Raw genomic sequence first — 22791 nt, 5'->3', positions numbered from 1 at the left:
CTTCTCAAAAAATTTGCATATTGTGATAAAGTTCATTATTTTCTGTAATGTACTGATAAACATTAGACTTTCATATATTTTAGATTCAAATACACACAACTGAAGTAGTTCAAGCCTTTTATTGTTTTAATACTGATGATTTTGGCATACAGCTCATGAAAACCCAAATTTCCTATCTCAAAAAATTAGCATATTTCATCCGACCAATAAAAGAAAAGTGTTTTTAAAACAAAAAAAGTCAACCCCTTAAATAATTATGTTCAGTTATGCACTCAATACTTGGTCGGGAATACTTTTGCAGAAATGACTGCTTTAATGCCGCGCGGCATGGAGGCAATCAGCCTGTGGCACTGCTCAGGTGTTATGGAGGCCCAGGATGCTTCGATAGCGGCCTTAAGCTCATCCAGAGTGTTGGGTCTTGCGTCTCTCAACTTTCTATTCACAATATCCCACAGATTTTCTATGGGGTTCAGTTCAGGAGAGTTGGCAGGTCAATTGAGCACAGTAATACCATGGTCAGTAAACCATTTACCAGTGGTTTTGGCACTGTGAGCAAGTGCCAGGTCGTGCTGAAAAATGAAATCTTTATCTCCACAAAGCTTTTCAGCAGATGGAAGCATGAAGTGCTCCAAAATCTCCTGGCAGCTAGCTGCATTGACCCTGCCCTTGATAAAACACAGTGGACCAACACCAGCAGCTGACATGGCACACCAGACCATCACTGTCTGTGGGTACTTGACACTGGACTTCAGGCATTTTGGTATTTCCCTCTCCCCAGTCTTCCTCCAGACTCTGGAACCTTGATTTACGAATGACATGCAAAAGTTGCTTTCATCCGAAGAAAGTACTTTGGACCACTGAGCAACAGTCCAGTGCTGCTTCTCTGTAGCCCAGGTCAGGCACTTCTGCCGCTGTTTCTGGTTCAAAAATGGGTTCATGCTTCCATCTGCTGAAAAGCTTTATGGAGATGATGATTTCATTTTTCAGCACGACCTGGCACCTGCTCACAGTGCCAAAACCACTGGTAAATGGTTTACTGGCCATGGTATTACTGTGCTCAATTGTCCTGCCAACTCTCCCGACCTGAACCCCAAAGAGAATCTGTGGGATATTGTGAAGAGAAAGTTGAGACGCAAGACCCAACACTCTGGATTAGATTAAGGCCACTATCGAAGCATCCTGGGCCTCCATAACACCTGAGCAGTGCCACAGGCTGATTGCCTCCATGCCACGCCGCATTGAAGCAGTCATTTCTACAAAAGGATTCCCGACCAAGTATTGAGTGCATAACTGAACATAATTATTTGAAGGTTGACTTTTTTTGTTTTAAAAAACACTTTTCTTTTATTGGTCGGATGAAATATGCTAATTTTTTGAGATAGGAATTTTGGGTTTTCATGAGCTGTATGCCAAAATCATCAATATTAAAACAATAAAAGGCTTGAACTACTTCAGTTGTGTGTATTTGAATCTAAAATATATGAAAGTCTAATGTTTATCAGTACATTACAGAAAATAATGAACTTTATCACAATATGCTAATTTTTTGAAAAGATCCTGTATATTTCTTATGGAGTCTGGGGACCTCCAGTGCTGCGTGCGTGCTTTGCATAGAATTGCATAAAATTGGGTTTGTGCTGCTCATCCCTTGGTATTTATTTATAAATATATGTGTACATGATTTATAAAGGAAATTTGAAATGTGTAGATGCCACATCATGACAGAAAACTAAATTGCTTTGCAGAAATTACAGAATAATATTAGCTAAGCAATAAAACCTGCAGTTGGGACTTAGCTATTATAGATGTATACCATAACTTAGAGAAAGATCCCCTTTGAAAATTAATATGACAATTATTTAAGAGTTAAAACAAGATACTGTTGACAGTGATCGCCTTAGAGGGGATCTAATTAACATGTATAAATACATCAGAGGGCAATATAATAACTTGGTGGATGAGCTTTTTGTCCCTAGGCCTTCTCAAAGGACTAGAGGACATGATCTGCGCATGGAGGAAAAACGTTTTAGCCATTTATTTAGGAAAGGGTTCTTTACAGTAAGAGTGATTAAGATGTGGAATACATTGCCACAGGAAGTCGTTATGGCAAACTCTATACCTGCATTTACAGGGGGCTTAGATGCTTTTCTTGCGTTGAAAAACATCCATGGCTACAATTACTAGGTGATGCCTAATGATGTTGATCCAGGGATTTTATCTGATTGCCATCTGGAGTCGGGAAGGAATTTTTCCCTTTAGGGGCTAATTGGACCATGCCTTGTAAGGGTTTTTTTCGCCTTCCTCTGGATCAACAGGGATATGTGAGGGAGTAGGCTGGTGTTGTACTTTGTTCTCTGGTTGAACTCAATGGACGTATGTCTTTTTTCAACCAAAATAACTATGTAACTATGTAACTATGCTGCATTTTTGTCTTATCATGATTGTGTTATATACTTTATATACTGTACCTAAGGTCCATCTCGTAGCCCTATTTTCTGAGCTCCTACTTAAATCTATGGTATCCTCATTGAGTCATATTGACATGACTTATATATATGTTTTTAGAATATTTAACAAAATTGGAACATTTGGGGAGACTTTCCTTTTAAGCTTGATTCACACATAAAAAGGTATCCGGTCCTGTCCTGTTCGTTTTTTTGACAGTTGGCATCAGTTTTGCATGGATGTGTTCAGACATAAATCACATTTCCAGTCCAGTCATGTCCTCTCAGTTTTGTATACATTTTTTATGTGTTTCCATAAAAGGTGTAAATTTCCGGTCCAGACTCCAGTCCAGCCCTGTCAGTTTTGTATTAGTTTTGTATGGGTGTTAACACATAAAAGGTGTATATTTCCTGTTCAGTCAGGGAAAACTGATGAAAACTGACAAGACAGGACTGGACTGGTAATGTCCAGATTTATGTGTGAACCAAGCCTTAAGCCCCTTTGAATCTTAATCAGTTGCTCTCAGTTATAACAGAAAGAAAGCTGATTTTCAAAGTATTCCCATAGTTTCCTATAGCACAGTTCCCACTATTTGCGTTTTAACTGAAAGCTTTTTCACAATGCACTGCTATGGAAAAAATGCGTATCAATGCGTAATAACACATACTAATGCATACCAACTGATTAAGAGTAGGTTCACACTCACGTTAAAAACGTATCCGTGGCTCCGTTTTTTGGCCCGGATCAAAAACGGAGCCACGGACACCAAGGTTAAAGATAGCAGCCTTTTTCTTTTCTGAAATTAAAAACGGATCCACCTGCGTTCAGGGGGATCTGTGTTCAAAACCTTATTTTGTATATTTTGTACATAAAGGCAACTTTGTTTGTATCTCGGATACATGGTATCGTGAGTTGTTTCTTACGGTAGTAGGGTCTGTCTATATTCCCAAGTCAGTGTATTAGTTTGGAGAACTCTGCTCAAATTCAGTGATGAGGACAGTACAAATTAGAGATTTTTTAATAGGAAGAGATTTTATAATAGGGAACATCCAGATAAAAATAATAAAGAATTTGATTTAACATTTGGTAAATAGGATAGCAATTAGGGTAATTAGTGTTGCTGCTTCAAATATGATGACATAGCTTTGCTTATGTTTAAATTAGACTTCATTTGCAGATAATAAATGGGGAGTATTTTTTTCTTTCTGATAAAGAGCATAGGCACTATTTTTATTTTTTGTTCTAATTGGTTTTAAATTGTTATTTATTTGCTTGTGGCCCCTTTCTACGATTGCATTGAACTCAAAGTGAACTGCATTGCTAGTGGCTAAGTTTACCCAGTGGAGGTGACATATTAGGAGTGGTGTAATAATAGGGGGTTGCAGAGGTTGTGGCCACACTAGGTCACCTGGACAAAATAGGCAACATGAGGCCCTAGCTTTTTATTGGCGTTGTAGTGGTAATGGTAACTTCTGTATGTGCATTAAATAGTAGTAATCACTGACAAACCATTCCTTTTCCTCTGCTTACACCTTTCTTACGCAGGTGTTATTCAGGCGTTGCCATAGCAACACAAATATATTTGCAGTAATGCCTGTGGTGCTAGCGTGTTAATGAACAGTTCTCCACAGGTAGTAGTGGGAGATCACTGCTATTCCAGCTCAGAAGACTTGGGCGCAGCCAGCGCCACCATAGGCTGTAATAGGAATTATGGCTATGGCGGCGCACAGGGAGTAACTTCGGCGCCGTCAGAAGACGGAGCTAAAGTTACTTTTAAAACACTATAATTCGGCCTCCAGCAATAGCTGGAAGCTGAATTATTTCATTCCCTACCATCCATGGCAGCCAGGAGGGGAAATACTGTAGTATTTAACACGGCCAGGAACTTGTGCAGCAGCAGGATCAGCCATATACCAGCTGTATCCTGCACCCAAGTGTCCTGCGCCGATTCCTCTCGTACTCGTAGTGGGTAGTAGTAATGGTAAAAGTGCACCACAGTGCATGGCAAATTTACACAGTGCATCTGGCCTTATGTCACTTCTGCTACCCTTGAAAAATATAGGAGGCTAAACTAGGGTTTTCATGCTTCCCATACACTAAGATTTTTGCTCCACCAGGTAAAGGATCTCCTTGATATTTATCATTTACCTGAGTTACCATCCTGCATCACTAGATATTCAATCAGATTTCAGCTGCAATGTGCTTGAGTATTGATGAGAATGGCATCATCACTAGCTTTGTACCGCTCAATGCAATACAAAGCAATGCAGTTACTTGACACTCTCCTGCACCCCCGATTCCTCTTCCCTGATTGAATAGAACGGCCTTTCCCAGGTATTATGTCAGAGCAGGATTACCCACTAGGCAACCTAGGCAGGTATTTGGGGCCTAGTTTGTGTCAAGGGGCCCACCTGCAACCTTCTTTGACATCCCTTCACTTCAGTTTACCGAATGGACTACAAGGGGACCCCAAATCTGCTACTTTGCCTAGGGCCCCATTACTTGGGGGGGGGGGGGGGGGAGGGGGGGTCAAACATTGATCAGAAAAGACAGTTGTTGTAACACATTTTCATTTCATATAATGTTCTTATATAATGGAACACATAATCAATTAAAGTGTTTAATAGTGTATGGGGAGGGATTTTCCTGGTGTGAATGCTGATGTTTTGTGGGCAGATAAAAGTCTTCATTTATTGTTGCAGTAAGGGTATTTTCACACTGGGGCATTGCAGTGCATTGTGTTACAACAAACATAGCACAACCAAAAACAACATTTGTGGTGCGCCTTCACTGGCAAAAACTGTGACCATCAACATGAGCGATCCTAGCCATGCACTGCATAATCTACATAACCCATTCCACTGCATCTTAACTGATAAGGAGTGAAATAAATGACTTATATTATTTGTTCTTTCATCATACAGTAGATGAGGTCCTCAGTCCCTGCTCCTTACTAATGTGGTCCTCTTGGCATTCTTCCATAAGTACACCTGTGAGAGAAGTACATTAGAAACCAAATATAGATATGGTAATAATGGTATAATATACATCAGTTACAAGAAACAAACTAGAGAGACGTTTTCAATCTGAAGTAATAGAAACACAGTAGGTAAAGCAATGAGTATACAAGCTGAATATCCACAGACAGTGAGTGTGTGAGTCAGAATCAGTTCAGAATCAGAGACAGGTCAGGGGCTAGTGGGAATAAGCTACTTTAGCCTGTGTACCTGCAGGAAAAGTTATTTTTAAGAATGTACTCAGAGGTTTTAAGGGTTGAAGAGTAACAAATGTTTCAAGAGTGAATGCTGTAGGATGGACAAAGCTTATGAGAATTTCTGTGCAATGCAGAATGGCTGAAAATCTTGAAATATGCCTGTTCATAGTTATGGAGTATGCGGAGGGACAAGCAATGAGGAATAACAAATGTCCTGCTAGTATTGGGTAACACAGCCAAAATGGACATATTCACTTTTCCTCAGATACAGAGCCAGTCCACACTAGGTCCGGAAACGTATCCGTGGCTGCGTTTTTCAAACATGATGAAAAACGGAGTCCCGGATACTAATGTTGAAAATAGCAGCCAGCCTCACCCAAGTAAAAAACGGATCCGTCTGCATTTGCGGGGATCCGTTTTCAAAACCTGAATGGAAGGTCCGGACCTGCTGCATTTTCACGCAACGGATCAGGACCACGGATACATGCAGGGGTAGTAAAAGTAATGAGAAAACGCATCTCCAGCTCCACAGGGAAAAAACGGATGTTAAAACGGATAGCCTGAGCTTTATGATTGGCCCAAAAAAATCCTCCCACTCCTTCCTAATGATGGAGACGTTTTCTGTCAGGGAAAAACCTGAACGGAAACTGATGCAAAACTGATGCACTTTCATCAGTTTGCAGTACGGTGGGTACTTCCCCTGATCCGGACTGCAGTGTCCGTCCTGCAACCGGGTCTAGTGTGGACCCAGCCTTATTCCAAGATCTCAAGGAATGCCTGTATAAGAGCTGGAGCGGAACATAGGGTATACCTGTTCAGACATCACATCATGACCCTATCCAATCATACATGTAAAACTGTTTTGGGCTGGGACTGGGACCCACTACAAAGTGCAAAGTGCTATTGCAATAACTAGTGATTTGTGATAGTGCTTTGTAAGTGATTTCAGAATCGATTTCCCTGCTTCTACACAATGCATTCGAGTGGAAACGCTCTCAAAATGCAGCATGTCCTGCCAGTGCCATTACCCTAATCGCAATCACTCCAGTGGGATTTGCTCCATCAACTTATATTGGCAAAGCCAAAAATCAAGAATGTGAAGGGCGACCTTGAACCAATCTTCACTCCACAGCCATTCTCTCAGGATGGGTATGTCCCCCTGTTCCCCTCCACATACACAAAAAACACCAATAACTTTTAGAGAGTGGCGCTGGTTTGGTTCACACTGTAAATTGTTTCATTAAATTGTATATAAAAACAGGAACTGTAAGTTATCTACCTTTGGGCAATAGAGCGGATTGTGAGGAGAGGAGTCTGGGAGAGAGACTAAGACGGCAGCATCTAGAGGAGGTCTATGACTTTGTTGTGATACCTGCTTCAGGAACAATTTGGTATATGATTTTGTCATAACACCTGCTTCGGTAGTAATCCAATCACCCAGGACTCGGAGACAACTCTAATCGTGTACGATCGTATATGCCATACAAACCTTATAGTATCAGGCAGCATATTAAATTATTAAAGAGGTTGAGAACTCTGGAGGCTTTTAAAGGGGAATCAGGTGACCCTTGGATGCATGGAGCCTGTATGAATGGTGTTTTTTTTATGGAATGTAACACAATTCATTTGCAATGTTGTACACATGGTTCATGGAGAGCGTTTAGATGTTTTTTCGATGATATTGATAATATTTATTATTATTATTATTTAGTATTTATATAGCGCCGACATATTACGCAGTGCTGTACAGTGTATATATATCTTGTCACTAACTGTCCCTCAAAGGAGCTCACAATTTAATCCCTACCATTGCCTTATGTCTATATTATGTAGTGTAAGTACTGTAGTCTAGGGCCAATTTTAGGGGGAGCCAATTAACTTATCCGTATGTTTTTGGAATGTGGGAGGAAACCGGAGTGCCCGGAGGAAACCCACGCAGACACGGAGAGAACATACAAACTCTTTGCAGATAGTGCCCTGGCTGGGATTCGAACCAGGGACCCAGCGCTGCAAGGCGAGAGAGCTAACCTCTACGCCACCGTGCTGCCCATAGGATGATGCTGTAATACATAGGATGATGCTGTAGGACCGGATGTGGTTCTCGTTTTTTTAGAAAGTTAATATTTTTTTCATATACATGTTTTATTAAAATAATTTACAGTGTGAACCAAACCAGTGCCACTCTCTAAAACTTATATTGGCAAAGCATTTTGGGAAATCGCGAAAGCGATCCTAAGACACTGCCAAAAACTCTCTAGTGCAGGCAAGGGAAAACTTGGCCCTCCAGCTGTTAAGGAACTACAAGTCCCACAATGTATTACAGGAGTCTGACACCCACAGTCATGACTCATAAAGGCAAATGCATTGAATTTGTGGGACTTGTAGTTCTGTAACAGCTGGAGGGTTGAATTTGCCCTTGCCTGCTCTAGTGGGTCCCAGCCCTTGCAGCCCTCTGAGAAATCTAACCTGAGTATTGGAAAGATACTACCATGAAGAAGAGAGGCAGAGGGCATGGAAAGGCTTACCTGATGCTAGGGTTCAAAGAAAGCAGCAGCAATTAGTGGAGTAAATCCAATATAGTCTAAAGGTGGCCACTAATGATACAATCCTTTTCATCCAATTTTACCAAATGTATGTAGTATAACGGTAAATTGTGTGAATATATTGAATGTATAATTAAGACAGTCTCTTATATTACATAGACAAGGTAAGATTGGATGAAAAGGATTCAATCATTAGTGGCCACCTTAATTATTTTCCTAAACAGTGGTAGAATGCCAAATAGGACACAATAGGACATACCTGTACACAAGTTAAATATTAGGTGAATCTGGCAATTAGTAGTTGAAGACTTGCATCTGGAGCCTGCACATAATTTGTGCATTCACTTCACACATCTGCCCACCGTACGCATTATCTACATTTGTAAGTCGAAATGCAAGTCTGGGGAAACTTTATTTTGATAAATACGTCGCTATTACACAATCACAAAGCACCAGCTGGAGACCTCCTTATTTGCCATAAAGGTATCAAGATCGCAGCATGTTCCTGTTGCCTATCATCATTCACAGTGTGCAATAAGAGTGGCTGCTGATAAACTGCCTCCTTGTTACCTACACAGCAAAATTGTGCTGGAGACTGGCAGCATAACCTTTCATTGTTCGTGCTGCAGATTGCCTATACTATACAGCTTGATAAATGAGACCCTTTCCACTTCCCTAATGAAAGAGAAATAAGTGGCTTCTCCCATCGTGAACCCAGCCTCGACTTCCTTAGATGAAGAATGTTTGATTTACACAAAACGGGTCCCTCCGGCTGCTATGATGATGATGATGAGACATCAGACAGAAGCGGGTCCAAAGCGTCGTGCCTCTTCGCAGCCTGGAGAGGGCGGCCGAGAGCAGCAGCTCCCTGCAGCACATAACACACTGCACGCTCAGAGCTTTTTGCTTATAGTCGCTCAGACTTGTGCAAATATTTCACTCCTCAAACTGTTTCTGTCCGTTTCAGATTAGAGATTAATGAGATAGCAGGACGTGATCTGGGCCAGCCTGTCCCTCCAGTCATTATGCGTCCAGGAAGATTGATGCTTCATTAAACCTCTTACAGAAAAGAGGAGCCAGAACAGGCGGACAAGGCATCTCTGTACGCTGTACAATTCTTACCTGCTCTCCCCCATCCTATGTGTCCCTGCTATTGAATGAGGACATGCAGCCAGCCACAGCCTCAGTACTGGATCTCTCAAGGACTGTCCTGATCACAGAGAAGAAACCCAACTTATACAACAGCACAGGTAAGGATGTCATCATTGCAAACCTTGTACCTTCCCCCCCCCCCCCCCCCCCCCTACCAGGTTGACATGTAATTGGCTGTATGCACAATCTATATCTTATGACTGAGTAAACCAAACTGAAGTGACACTTGTTAGTTTGATCTTGTAGCATTGTACAGGTTACATGTGTGCATCTAGTAGAATAATAGCTTACATTGTGTCTTTAATCCCTTAGTAAGATGTTCTCCTGTGCTGGAGGAGGTGGTAATAATATAATTAGCACTTAAGCTTTTAATACGGAATCAGTCTATTTAGTTAGGTACACAGTAAATGCTTGCTAGAGTTACACTTTAGTCTCCTGATTGCAACATAATGCAGGAATTTCTGAGATACTAAGCAACAAAGTGCTTGTATTCTGTAGGGCAGTCCCAGAAGTCCAGAATCTAGCAGCCTTGTTAGAGAAGACTTTAGTCTAGAAACAGTGAAAGTGATATATTTCCCTGTGGGTTTGATAGGATCTATCCCATCACCCATGCTGACAGCTCAGTTCTTTTAAATAACAATAGGAGGAAAAGAAACAGAGTACAGAAAAGCCTCATCAGTAATTAACCCATGCTTTTTAGAGGTGAGGTTAATGAAGTAGAACAAGATTTGCACAGGGCAATTTAGAGAGGTCATCCTGGCTAGATAAATTGCTTGAAATGAACTAATGAACTTGACACTGATATGTCAACACTTATGTAGCTGAGTTACCTGTGCTGCTAGTTTCCAAGGATATATATATATATATATATATATATATATATATATATATATATATATATATATATATATATATATATAGTATTTTTTCTCTTTAATTTAATGAATTAGTTTTAAATGAAAAGTGGACTCCTCTGGCATATCATGTACATTAGGTACATGAGTGTTTTCACCTACTTGCAATGTAAGTAACAGAAGTCAAAATGTATCCATAGCCACAGACATGGCCATACAGGTAACAATCCAATCAGACAATCGGGTTTTGACCAATCAGTTTTAATTTGTTTAAATTTCATTGATGGTTGCCAGATCTGCCAGTTTCCAACAGATGAAATGAGTTGCTGGGCATATAGTTACATTAAATAAACTCATCAGAAGACCTTGCAACTGTGTTTACGTTCTGCAGAACAATCATGGCATAAACACGCAAGCCTACTCTGGCCATACATGCATGTTTGTTGCCTGTGCAGACAACTCTGGCACCAGTCTTACCTAGGGGTTAATCTGTCACTGAGACTGTGTGAGCAATTTTATTCTTCCACCGACATACTGTACCTCCGTTGGTTGCTGGTAGATTATAGACATACAGGTGTTACTCTAATTCACCATTCTTAGTAGAAACAAGGAACCATTTTACAGTCATAGGTACGTTATGTAGTAACTGCATATTTTCATGGTATATTTTAAAATAAGAGGTTTCCTCGTGCATATATTGTGTAATATCGATTTTCTTCAGCGATAGATTTTCAAAAGACAGCAGTTGGCATCAATATACAGGCAGTGGCTGTAACTGCCACAACACAGAAAAATTGCCAGTCACACATAGATTTTGTTTACTTACATTTTCCTCTTCATCATCAAATCTCTTCCATAGCTAATGCAGCTATGTTCTTAAACTATAACAAGTGTTGGGTGCAAGGTGGTCCAGTGATGTAGAGGGTCACAACTAGTTTAGTTCCCTCCTTGAGATACAGAGGTGGACCACCCTGAGCAGGTGTTGTTATGGCCACACTTAATATGAGTGACAGAAGTCATGGTGACACCACTTGTTGTAAGAGTCATGGCAGATAGGCGAAGAGGGTGTGAACATTGGAGGCTAGGGCTCTACTAAAGGTTTTCCAGTGGCCTCATGATTTGTAGTTATGTCCATGGGTGGATCAGCACTTCCAGTGATTGAGCTACACATTTTCATTGGTCAAAATACCAATTCAGAGTGAACTCTTTAAGGCTCTGGCCTTCACAGTTTTTGAAACCGCTTGTCATTTCCCAATCACAAAGTACTGCGATGTAAACGCAATTCCCGAAGTGATCACTGTTTGGCCCCTGCAGCTATTTAATGCAATCGCTCTGGGATTGCTCCAAATATGGAAAAACCTTACAAAACAAAGCAACTCTCTGCTTTCACCTGCTTTTGGAAGCATTGGTTCAAGTATGTCTAGTGTCATTTTGTGTTGTGGTGCTGTAGGATCCTTCTGCAGGATGGGCATGTCCTGTGTACTGCCAAGCTCTAACACCTTCTACCTCCCAATCATTAGTTTTGCCCCTTGACCTTTTCCTAAAAACAATACTTCCTCATTCTTTTTTAACTCTAAAGCACAGTTTAGACGTTCGGCTATAGCCTGATTAAACCACCATTCCTACATGTTTCCTACAGGCAGCAAACGTTTCTGCATGTCTCATTTGGTGTAACTGCCCATACTGTCCATTGGAGAGTAGAAGGAAGGTAAGGAGGAGACTCCCTCCTGCACTTGCTTGGCACTTGTGCTTTGACAAGTTCAGAAGTCATTGGATGCCTGTATACACATCAAACAACCAAAATAATAAAGAAATTACATTTTTTGTCCCATATCAGGAGATTTTCCAAGATGTTCAATTAGACTTTCAGTTTACAAACTGCCAAAAAATTGAATTGAAAATGAATTGCATATGTTGGAGCAATACCTTTCTGAACTCCTTGTTCTGAATGATAGCACTTATATAGACTTTGCATCTTTTAAGATAATTAACATTAAACAAATGTACCAAAGTGTGATACTGACTAGAAATGCAAATACAAACCAAAATATCTGTGGCGTAACAAATAGTATAAGCTATAACAGGTCAAAGTAGCAAGAATATTTGTCTATAAATAGGCTGTTTGCGGACAAATCCTCTTTGGACTGTGACAAGTTATTATAGAGCATATGATTATCATAAGTAACAATTTTGTAACTGTTGTACAATAAATGTTTTGTTTCAATCAATATTTGGACTTGATTATCTTCTCTAAACTCTAGCTGTTATTGGCTTGTTTTTGTATTGAACTATGGTAATTATACCATCATAGGAAACCAAAACTGTCAACAATGACAAATATTCTTAATATGAACCTATTACCCAAAGGGTAATCATACTAGCTTAAAGTACAACTGAAGTGAGAAGAATATGAAGGCCCCCATATTTATTCCCTTTTAAACAATACCAGTTGCCTTGCAGTCCTGCTGATCTATTTGTCTGCAGTAGTGTTTGAATAACACCAGACACAAGCCTGCAGCTAATCTTGTCACATCTGACAATAATGTCAGAAACACTTGATCTGCATATGCTTGCTCAGGGTCTATGGCTAAAAGTTTTGGAGGAAGAGGATCAGCAGGATAGCCAGGTAACTGTCATTAAAAAAAATAAATAAATAAATATGGTGGCCTCCATGACCCTCTTGTTACAGTTGTCCTTTAACCACTAAACTTTAATTATTCACCCTACACTTACTCTAACCTGACCATAATACTTAACAAAACCATTAGTCTAACCTCCCCTAACATTAATTGCCTTGACTATCAAAACTGATCACACCTATTTATAAGGAAACAACCTAAAATGTCACTTTGTATGGTAGCATGCCAAATATTTCTGGCACAGAAAACAACTCTTTTAAAGGGAACCAGAGAGGAACGAAAAAAAAAGAAAACAAAAATCTTTTATACATACCTGGGGCTTCTTCCAGCCCCATAAGCCTGGATCGCTCCCTCGCCGCCATCCTCCGCTTCCTGGATCGGCGGTACCGGGTCCCGTCACTTCCGGCGGACGCGGACAATTGCCCGCATCACAGGCGCTCCCTCCATGTATGTATGCGTGAGGCTGCGCAGTAGGCAGCCTCACGCGTACATACATGGAGGGAGCCCCGGGTGATGCGGGCAATTGGCCGCATCTGCCGGCCGACTGGCGGCCATGATGGGATCCGGTACCGGCGGATCCAGGCAGCAGAGGACGGCGGCGTGGGAGCGATCCGTGCGTATGGGGCTGGAGGAAGCCCCAGGTATGTATAAAAGCTTTTTTTGGGGGCCTCTGGTTCCCTTTAAATATTTATATCAGCTTTAACGTTATTCTGATATTTTGATTCTGGCAATGTAGAAATGCTCTTTGTTTTTCTTCCTGACCCAGAGTCCTGCTTACCTAGCTTCTGATCAATTTATTGCTTTTAAGCAGAGATGTACATGCAAGTCTCCACTCAGTGTTGGACATTTGTAAAAGTTCAGCAATTATCAGCCTTAGTCTATCATGATGGTTCACTTTAAGGGAATCTGTCTTCTTATTTGTAATTCACCATAAGCCCAATCAAGAATACAAATGTATTTGTAAAGTAAACCTGACCCATTCTTACCTACCAAAATGAACTATAAAGCGTCAGCTTACTGTATAATTCTTATTTTAATGACTGGAGCCAATGACTAACCAATGAAGTGCTGCACTTTTGTAACGCTCGGTGAAGCACAGAGAGGTCTGATTACCGGTGAACTGCAGTATCACGGGAAATACAGGTGTATATCAGATTATATGTGATCTGCAGTATCACCGATAATCCAATATACTAGCTAACCTCTGGTCACCTGAGTAGAGTGTAGTGATTGGTGCAACAGTAATACGGAGGACAAGCCTCAGTGCAGCAAGGAGAACCGCACAGATTCCTTCCACAGGTCTGAGCTCTCCAAGACGGGAGGAGTCAGACTGACAGTGGGAAGGAAAGTCCGAAAGCGACACTCAGGCGCAAGTGTCACTAACGGGACAAGGAACCGCCTCCAATCGTGAGGTCGGTTCTCGAGGTCGGGCAAGCCAAGTCGTAAACACACAGACAGATAAGGTACAAGATCAGCAGACGAAAGGCAGAGTCAAAGTACAGGCAGGGTTCGGCAACGGGGTATCAGATATATCGGGGTACCAAATCGGGAGGCAGAGGCGGAGTCAAAGTATAGGCAGGGTTCAGCAACGGAGTGTCAGATATATCGAGGTACAAATCAGGAGGCAGAGGCGGAGTCAAGGTACAGGCAGGGTTCAGCAACGGAGTGTCAGATATAACGAGGTACAAGGTCGGAGTTCAGGAGGATAGTCGAGGCAGGCAAAGGTCATAACAGATAATCACAATCAAACTAGTACTTTAAGCTATCAACAAAATCTAGCTTAGTGTAGGATTACAGCTCCAGCTAGTCCCGGCACACTAACGGATCTGACTAACGGATCTGGGTGCTCCCACGTATGTGAACGCAACGCCAGACAAGGAACAAATGAACAGCCAGCAATATATATACCTATGTGCCATTCGGCACCTCCCTAAGTGCTGGACCAATAGGGAGAGGTGCTGGAGTCAGCTGACCAGCCTGGTCAGCTGACTCCCCTCAGGGAGTCATAAATTATGTCCTGAGTGCGCGCGCGCGCGTCACTCTAACTGAGGGACTACATGTCCCAGCTACCGCTGCCCCGCTCTGCGGTGTCTCCGCAGCGGGGTTATGGGCAGCGACCGCCGCGTCCCACGCGGCGGTCTCTGCGTGCCCTGCCGACGCTTGCCCGGAGACAGCCGCCTCATGCAGAGGGGAGGCGGCTGCCTCTCCGTGTGTGGCACGCGTCTGGACGCGGAAGGAGCCGCCTGCCGCCGGATCATGGCGGCGGCTCTTCCGCGTCCTCACAGTACCCCCCCCCCCCCCGAGGAGTGGACTCCGGACAGCTCCTTCCAGGTTTCCCTGGATGTAAAGCATGAAACTCCCTAACTAAGTCATCCGCATGCATACGGTTCCCAGGTACCCATTGCCTTTCCTCAATGCCGTACCCCTTCCAATGTACGAGATACTGCACCGAGTTTTGTACAGTACGTGAGTCTATGATCTTCTCCACCTCATACTCGGGTTGGGCATCGACTAAGACAGGAGGAGGAGGAGTGGGACCCACCTGGACTGCGGGTTTGAGAAGTGATACATGGAAGGACCTCACTCCACGCATGCTGGTAGGAAGATCAATGGTATATGTGACATTGTTGATCTTCCTATTAACTGGGAATGGGCCCACGAACCTGGGACCAAGTTTGTCAGAGGGTTGTTTCAGGGTCAGGTGACGGGTTGACACCCAAACCAGATCTCCAGGTTGGAATTTCCACTCCAACGAGCGTCTCTTGTCAGCCTGACTTTTCTGACTCTGGAATGCTTTTACAAGATTATTCTTGATGATCCACCACATGTCCTTAAATGATCTTAGCCACGTCTCCAAGGCTGGGAACGGAGTGGCCGCAACTGGAAGTGGGGAGAATTTAGGCAGTTTACCAGTCACAATCTGAAATGGGCAGAAACCTGAGGACGAACTCTTCAAGTTATTGTGGGCAAATTCTGCATAAGGTAAATATTTAACCCAATCACTCTGTGCCTCAGCAACGTAGCATCTCAAAAATTGTTCTAACGACTGGTTGACCCTCTCCGTCTGGCCATTTGTCTGTGGGTGGTACCCCGAGGAAAACGACAATTTCATGCCCATTTGGTGACAAAATGCCCTCCAAAATTTCGAAATAAACTGAACTCCCCGATCAGATACTATGTCCTCTGGAATGCCATGCAGCCTAAAGATATGGATGATAAATAAATCGGCCAGTTCCTGGGCCGAGGGGAGTCCTTTCAGAGGCACGAAGTGGGCCATCTTGCTAAAACGGTCGACCACCACCCAAATAACTGACATGCCTTCAGATCTGGGAAGCTCTCCCACGAAATCCATGGACAAATGGGTCCATGGTTCACTCGGGGTGGGTAAAGGCTGCAAAGTACCTACAGATGCCAGCCGGGAGGGCTTGCTTTTTGCGCACACCGCACATTCCCTGACAAACTCTTTACAGTCAGCGGCTAGCGAAGGCCACCATGCACATCTGGCCACGAGATCCTGCGTCCTAGATGCTCCCGGATGTCCCGCGTTCTTATGGGAGTGAACCATCTCCAAGATCTGGAGACGGAATGGTAGCGGAACAAATAATACCCCGTCAGGTTTCCCCTCTGGGATATCCTGCTGGAAAGGACTCAAAGTTTCTTTCCAGTCCCCCCAAGTCTCGGTGGCGGCTAACACCACATTTCGTGGGATAATGGTCTCAGGAACAGGGGGCTGTGCTGTCTCTGGCTCAAAACACCTAGAAAGTGCGTCTGCCTTGGTATTCTTACTCCCTGGCGTATACGTGATCAAAAATGTAAATCTCGAGAAAAATAGTGACCATCGGGCCTGCCTTGGGCTCAACCTTTTAGCCCCCTCGATGTATTCTAGGTTTTTGTGGTCGGTATAAACTGTGATAGTGTGCTCAGCTCCCTCTAGCCAATGACGCCACTCTTCGAAGGCCAACTTGATGGCTAGGAGTTCCCTGTTGCCTATGTCATAGTTTCTCTCTGCCGGAGAGAACCTTCGGGAAAAATAGGCACACGGGTGTAGTCTACCCTGGAGACCAGAACGCTGGGACAGCACAGCCCCCACCCCGATCTCGGAGGCGTCTACCTCAACAATAAACGCCAGACAAGGAACAATAAACGGAACAGAGCTGTCAACGTGTCTAAGTATGGGTGCTGAACAGAACAACCCCTTTAATTTAGAAAAAGCCTGTACTGCCTCGGGAGGCCAATGAGTGGTGTCTGCCCCTTTTTTAGTAAGGCTAGTGAGAGGGGCGACTACTGTGGAGTACCCCTTTATAAACCTTCTATAATAGTTCGCAAACCCCAAGAACAGTTGCAATGATTTTAACCCCACCGGCTGCGGCCACTCCAGGACCGCGGAGACCTTGGCAGGGTCCATAGACAAACCTGAGGTGGAGATTATATACCCCAGAAAGGCCACCGACGTGACCTCAAAAATACATTTTTCGAGTTTCTGCCTCAGTTTGTCTAACACCATCCTGACATGGGTTCTGTGTTCCGAGAGGTTGTTAGAAAAAATGAGAATGTCGTCTAAATAGACTAAGACGAATTTTCCCAATACTTCCCGAAAAACCTCATTGATGAGCTCCTGGAAGACGGCCGGGGCATTACACAACCCGAAGGGCATCACCCTATACTCGTAATGCCCGTCAGGGGTATTGAAAGCCGTCTTCCATTCATCGCCCTTCCTTATACGCACCAGGTTGTATGCCCCCCGTAAGTCCAGTTTTGAAAATATGCTAGCCTCAGTGACCTGTGTGAACAAATCGTCTATAAGTGGTAACGGGTAGCGATTCTTCACAGTGATTTTATTAAGGCCTCGATAATCGATGCAAGGCCGTAATCCCCCATCTCTCTTTTTGACAAAAAAGAAGCCTGCCCCAGCGGGCGACCGGGACGGCCTAATGAAGCCCTTTGCCAAGTTCTCACGAATGTATTCCTGCATGGCAAGTTTCTCGGGGCCAGACAAGTTATATAAATGGCCTCGAGGAGGCACACAACCGGAACGAAGGTCAATGGGACAATCGAATGGACGATGCGGGGGCAACTTATCCGCGGCCTTGGGACAAAATACATCGGCATAGTCAGCGTATTGTTCTGGTACACCTTCCACCTGTACCTTAGTTAGACCCAGCGTTAACCTTCCCAAACACTGCTGGAAACAGTGAGGTGACCATGCCGTCAACTGTCCTGTGGCCCAGTCTATTTGTGGGGAATGAACCTGCAACCAAGGCATGCCTAGGATGATAGTGGAGGTGGACATGTGTAAAACATAAAACTGTAACTGCTCCCCGTGCAAAACCCCTATGGTGAGTCTCACAACCGGAGTCTGTGACAGGGGACAATTCCGCTGCAAAGGGGAATCGTCAACTGCCGTGACCTGAATGGGGGGCCTCACGGGAGTGAGTGGTAGACCCAGCTCTTGAGCAAATTCAAAGTTCATAAAGTTAGCCGCTGAGCCGGAGTCAATGAAGGCTTCAGTGGCAACAGATTTATCATCCCATGTGACCGTACATGGGAGAAGAAATTTTTTCTCTTTAAGGGGTGAGGTTTGTGTGCCTAGGGTGTCACCCCCCACTACTCCTAGGCAGACCCGTTTCCCGCCCTGTTGGGGCAGTTTCGCACCCTATGCCCTGCCTCTGCACAGTATAGGCACAGCTGTTCCATCATCCTCCGCCTTCGCTCCACCTGGGTCAGTTTTGATCGACCAATTTGCATCGGCTCTGGTGGAGGCAAGGCCGGAAAGGGTGAGACAGGCGGAGGTGCTGTTACCGAGGATGCAGCAACCGGTGCCGCGTACGAAGTCACCCTGACACGGTGACTTCCCCTAGCCTGCCTCTGATGGCGTAGCCTGCGATCTACACGAATGGCCGATGATATGGCCTCATCAACTGTCTTGGGCTCTGGTACCGTTAACATTAAGTCAGAGACCTCCTCCGTTAACCCAGACAGAAAGTAATCCATTAAGGCGAAGTTATCAAATCTCGAGGTGACTGACCACCTACGGAACTCCGCCGCATAATCCTCGACCGAACCTCTGCCTTGCCGCAAAAGTTTGAGCTTCCGCTCCGAGGTCGCAGCAAGGTCAGGGTCGTCGTAGATTATGGCCATGGCCTTGAAGAACTCTTCTACCGAGGTCAGAGCGGTATCGGTAGGAGACAAGTTATATGCCCAGGACTGGGAGTCCCCTGTCAACAAAGTTTTAATAAAGATGACCCGTTGGGCCTCAGTCCCCGAGGATCGGGGTCTCAATTCAAAATAGGACAACACTCTACTCCTGAAATTCCGGAAGTCAGACTTGTGGCCGGAAAACTTATCAGGCACAGGCATACGTATGTCATCACTAGGAGGGGATCGTACTGAATCAACTGACGTTTGAAGGGTTTTCACAGAGCCTGATAAAGCATCGATTAAGGCTTTGTGCTGGCCCAGTGCTTGATGAATGTTATCCACCGAAGTGGCAAGCACAGTCAGAGGATCAGTGCGTGATTCCATCGTTTTTGTGGTCTGGCGTTCTGTAACGCTCGGTGAAGCACAGAGAGGTCTGATTACCGGTGAACTGCAGTATCACGGGAAATACAGGTGTATATCAGATTATATGTGATCTGCAGTATCACCGATAATCCAATATACTAGCTAACCTCTGGTCACCTGAGTAGAGTGTAGTGATTGGTGCAACAGTAATACGGAGGACAAGCCTCAGTGCAGCAAGGAGAACCGCACAGATTCCTTCCACAGGTCTGAGCTCTCCAAGACGGGAGGAGTCAGACTGACAGTGGGAAGGAAAGTCCGAAAGCGACACTCAGGCGCAAGTGTCACTAACGGGACAAGGAACCGCCTCCAATCGTGAGGTCGGTTCTCGAGGTCGGGCAAGCCAAGTCGTAAACACACAGACAGATAAGGTACAAGATCAGCAGACGAAAGGCAGAGTCAAAGTACAGGCAGGGTTCGGCAACGGGGTATCAGATATATCGGGGTACCAAATAGGGAGGCAGAGGCGGAGTCAAAGTATAGGCAGGGTTCAGCAACGGAGTGTCAGATATATCGAGGTACAAATCAGGAGGCAGAGGCGGAGTCAAGGTACAGGCAGGGTTCAGCAACGGAGTGTCAGATATAACGAGGTACAAGGTCGGAGTTCAGGAGGATAGTCGAGGCAGGCAAAGGTCATAACAGATAATCACAATCAAACTAGTACTTTAAGCTATCAACAAAATCTAGCTTAGTGTAGGATTACAGCTCCAGCTAGTCCCGGCACACTAACGGATCTGACTAACGGATCTGGGTGCTCCCACGTATGTGAACGCAACGCCAGACAAGGAACAAATGAACAGCCAGCAATATATATACCTATGTGCCATTCGGCACCTCCCTAAGTGCTGGACCAATAGGGAGAGGTGCTGGAGTCAGCTGACCAGCCTGGTCAGCTGACTCCCCTCAGGGAGTCATAAATTATGTCCTGAGTGCGCGCGCGCGCGTCACTCTAACTGAGGGACTACATGTCCCAGCTACCGCTGCCCCGCTCTGCGGTGTCTCCGCAGCGGGGTTATGGGCAGCGACCGCCGCGTCCCACGCGGCGGTCTCTGCGTGCCCTGCCGACGCTTGCCCGGAGACAGCCGCCTCATGCAGAGGGGAGGCGGCTGCCTCTCCGTGTGTGGCACGCGTCTGGACGCGGAAGGAGCCGCCTGCCGCCGGATCATGGCGGCGGCTCTTCCGCATCCTCACAACTTTAATACAAAGGTCCCACCTTTCCCTCCTCAGTATTTTCAGTATTTTCTCTGTTAATAATAGCAAGGAGTTTTGAATCAGGATGAAACCATTTATTGGCTAACTTATAGATGAATAAACAGTGAGCTTTCGGCTTATTAATCATTTCGGCTTATCTGTTACAAGCTGCATTGCAATATGCATCCTCCCAGTGTACCACACTCCATATTAATTTCACCTGCCCTGCTTTCCTCACCTTACTCAGCTTCTCATGAACTGTTAGCTGTCCTTAAATCTCTCTTTCCCCCCCAACAGCTCAAAAACCTCACATTTAAATCCCATTCACATTTGCTTACTCTCTTCCTCCTACTCTTACTTGCAGCTGGTGATACATCACCCAGTCCTGGGCCACAGCCTGTTGCCAGACAAGCATCCCCTGCTGACCTGCTTCACACACTTTCAGTGGCGTTCCTACCATCAAGCGGCAGGGGCGGCCCACCCTGGGTGTCTTCATGGTAGGGGGTGACACCCGGAGTCCTGTGTTGCCGCCCCTGCCGCTGCACTGTGTTGCCGCCATGGGCGTCCGCAGCACATTGGGCAAATTGGGTATTTTACACACCCCCCGGCTGCCCCCCCCCCCCACGGCCATCCCCGCTGCTAGGCAGGAGCAGCCCAGCTTCAGACCTCTGAACAGCCAACGACCACTATGCAGGTGCTAGGACCTAGCGGACACCGCACTGATATGCGGAAGTGACATCACTTCCGCATATACAGCGTGGTGTTCACCGAGATCAGTGCACCCGCTCTAACTGGTCGCCGGCTGATACTGAGGTCTAATGCTGGGCTGCTGCTGAGTCCCTGTCACTATCTAACCTGGGGGTCCCTGTCACTATCTAACCTGGGGGTCCCTGTCACTATCTAACCTGGGGGTCCCTGTCACTGTCTAACCCAGGGGCGTTTCTAGGGTCCCTGGAGATCAGTGGCACCTGTGGGCACCAGGAGGGGAGGTACATGCGGCGCGTGCCGCGGCAAAAAATGGGCGTGGCCATGCGGTGAGTGGGTGTGACCATGGGTGGGGCCAAATGTACATGAACTTAGCAGCGGTGTAAGCTACGGATAACGGGCCTGCCCATCGAAATATTGGACGGAGCCCCCTGTCCTTTATTTCGATCATTTACAATCAGTATAGGCATAGATCAAAGATGTATACGCACATACAATTTTGATTGGTCAATCACTGACCCCCAATTTCCCACCCCCGTGCAGTAAGTGGGCCAACAGACAATGAATTTTATTAACAGAGCTAAAATTGGCTAATCAAAATTGTATGTGTGTACCAGGCTTTACAGCTAATACTGTACATACTGAAAGTAGCAGGGATCAGCATACAATACAGCTGGTTTACAATCAATAAAGGCACAGAGTAACACCTTACACTGTACACACTGGAGGTAAATCAGCACACAGTGCAAGCACTAGAGAACAGCGTATACTGTACATACTGTAGGCAGCAGAATTCAGCACACTGCAGCTAGCGTGCCAAAAATATGACGATCACGTTGTGTGGCGTGCTTATCGCGCCGCACCAAAAAATGGGTGGGCCATGGACCAGAATATAGGTGTGGTAACGGGTGGAGACAAATTTACATGAACCTAGCAATGGTGGGACATCAGATTAGGACAGTGGTGGCGAACCTTTTGGAGGCCGAGTGCCCAAACTGCAACCCAAAAGTCACTTACCGGTATCTATCGCAAAGTGGCAACAGCAATTTAAACTAAATACTGTACAAACGTTTTAACTCATACATGAACATTATGGAAAATCCAAGTTGAAAATAAACTGTGAAGATAAACAATTTCATCCATCCTACTCCTGAAAAATGTATTCAATTTTTTAGAACCTCCCAGTTTTATTTTCTGTTTTAAAACGCTAAAAAAGTAGGTTTAATGCTATTGTCTCATATGATAAGGATTCAGCTTTTCCCATAGTCTCGCAGTTAGCAATCATGTGACCCCCAACAAGACATATTCAGCAATCATGAGGCCCCCAACAAATCAGGAGGCCCCCAACAAGACAAATTCAGCAATCATGAGGCCTCCAACAAATCATGAGGCCCCCAACAAGACAAATTCAGCAATCATGAGGCCCCCAACAAGACAAATTCAGCAATCATGAGGCCCCCAACAAATCATGAGGCCCCCAACAAGACAAA

General features: G+C 44.7%; 1 protein-coding gene across 1 annotated transcript in view; it reads left to right on the top strand.

Annotated features, from left to right (window-relative positions):
• The first annotated feature begins 9119 nt into the window (after positions 1-9119).
• SUSD3 (sushi domain containing 3) overlaps positions 9120-22791 on the top strand; it is a 329743-nt gene continuing 316071 nt past the window's right edge. Inside the window, exon 1 of the mRNA XM_068253639.1 lies at positions 9120-9452. Coding sequence (XP_068109740.1) covers positions 9368-9452 — 85 coding nt within the window. The 5' untranslated portion in view covers positions 9120-9367. The remainder of the gene's footprint in view (positions 9453-22791) is intronic.

Source organism: Hyperolius riggenbachi, chromosome 9 (genome assembly GCF_040937935.1).
Source record: "Hyperolius riggenbachi isolate aHypRig1 chromosome 9, aHypRig1.pri, whole genome shotgun sequence".
Lineage (NCBI taxonomy): Eukaryota > Metazoa > Chordata > Amphibia > Anura > Hyperoliidae > Hyperolius > Hyperolius riggenbachi.
The sequence above is the reverse complement of the archived record's forward strand: the minus strand, read 5'-3'. Positions and strand labels throughout refer to the sequence as shown.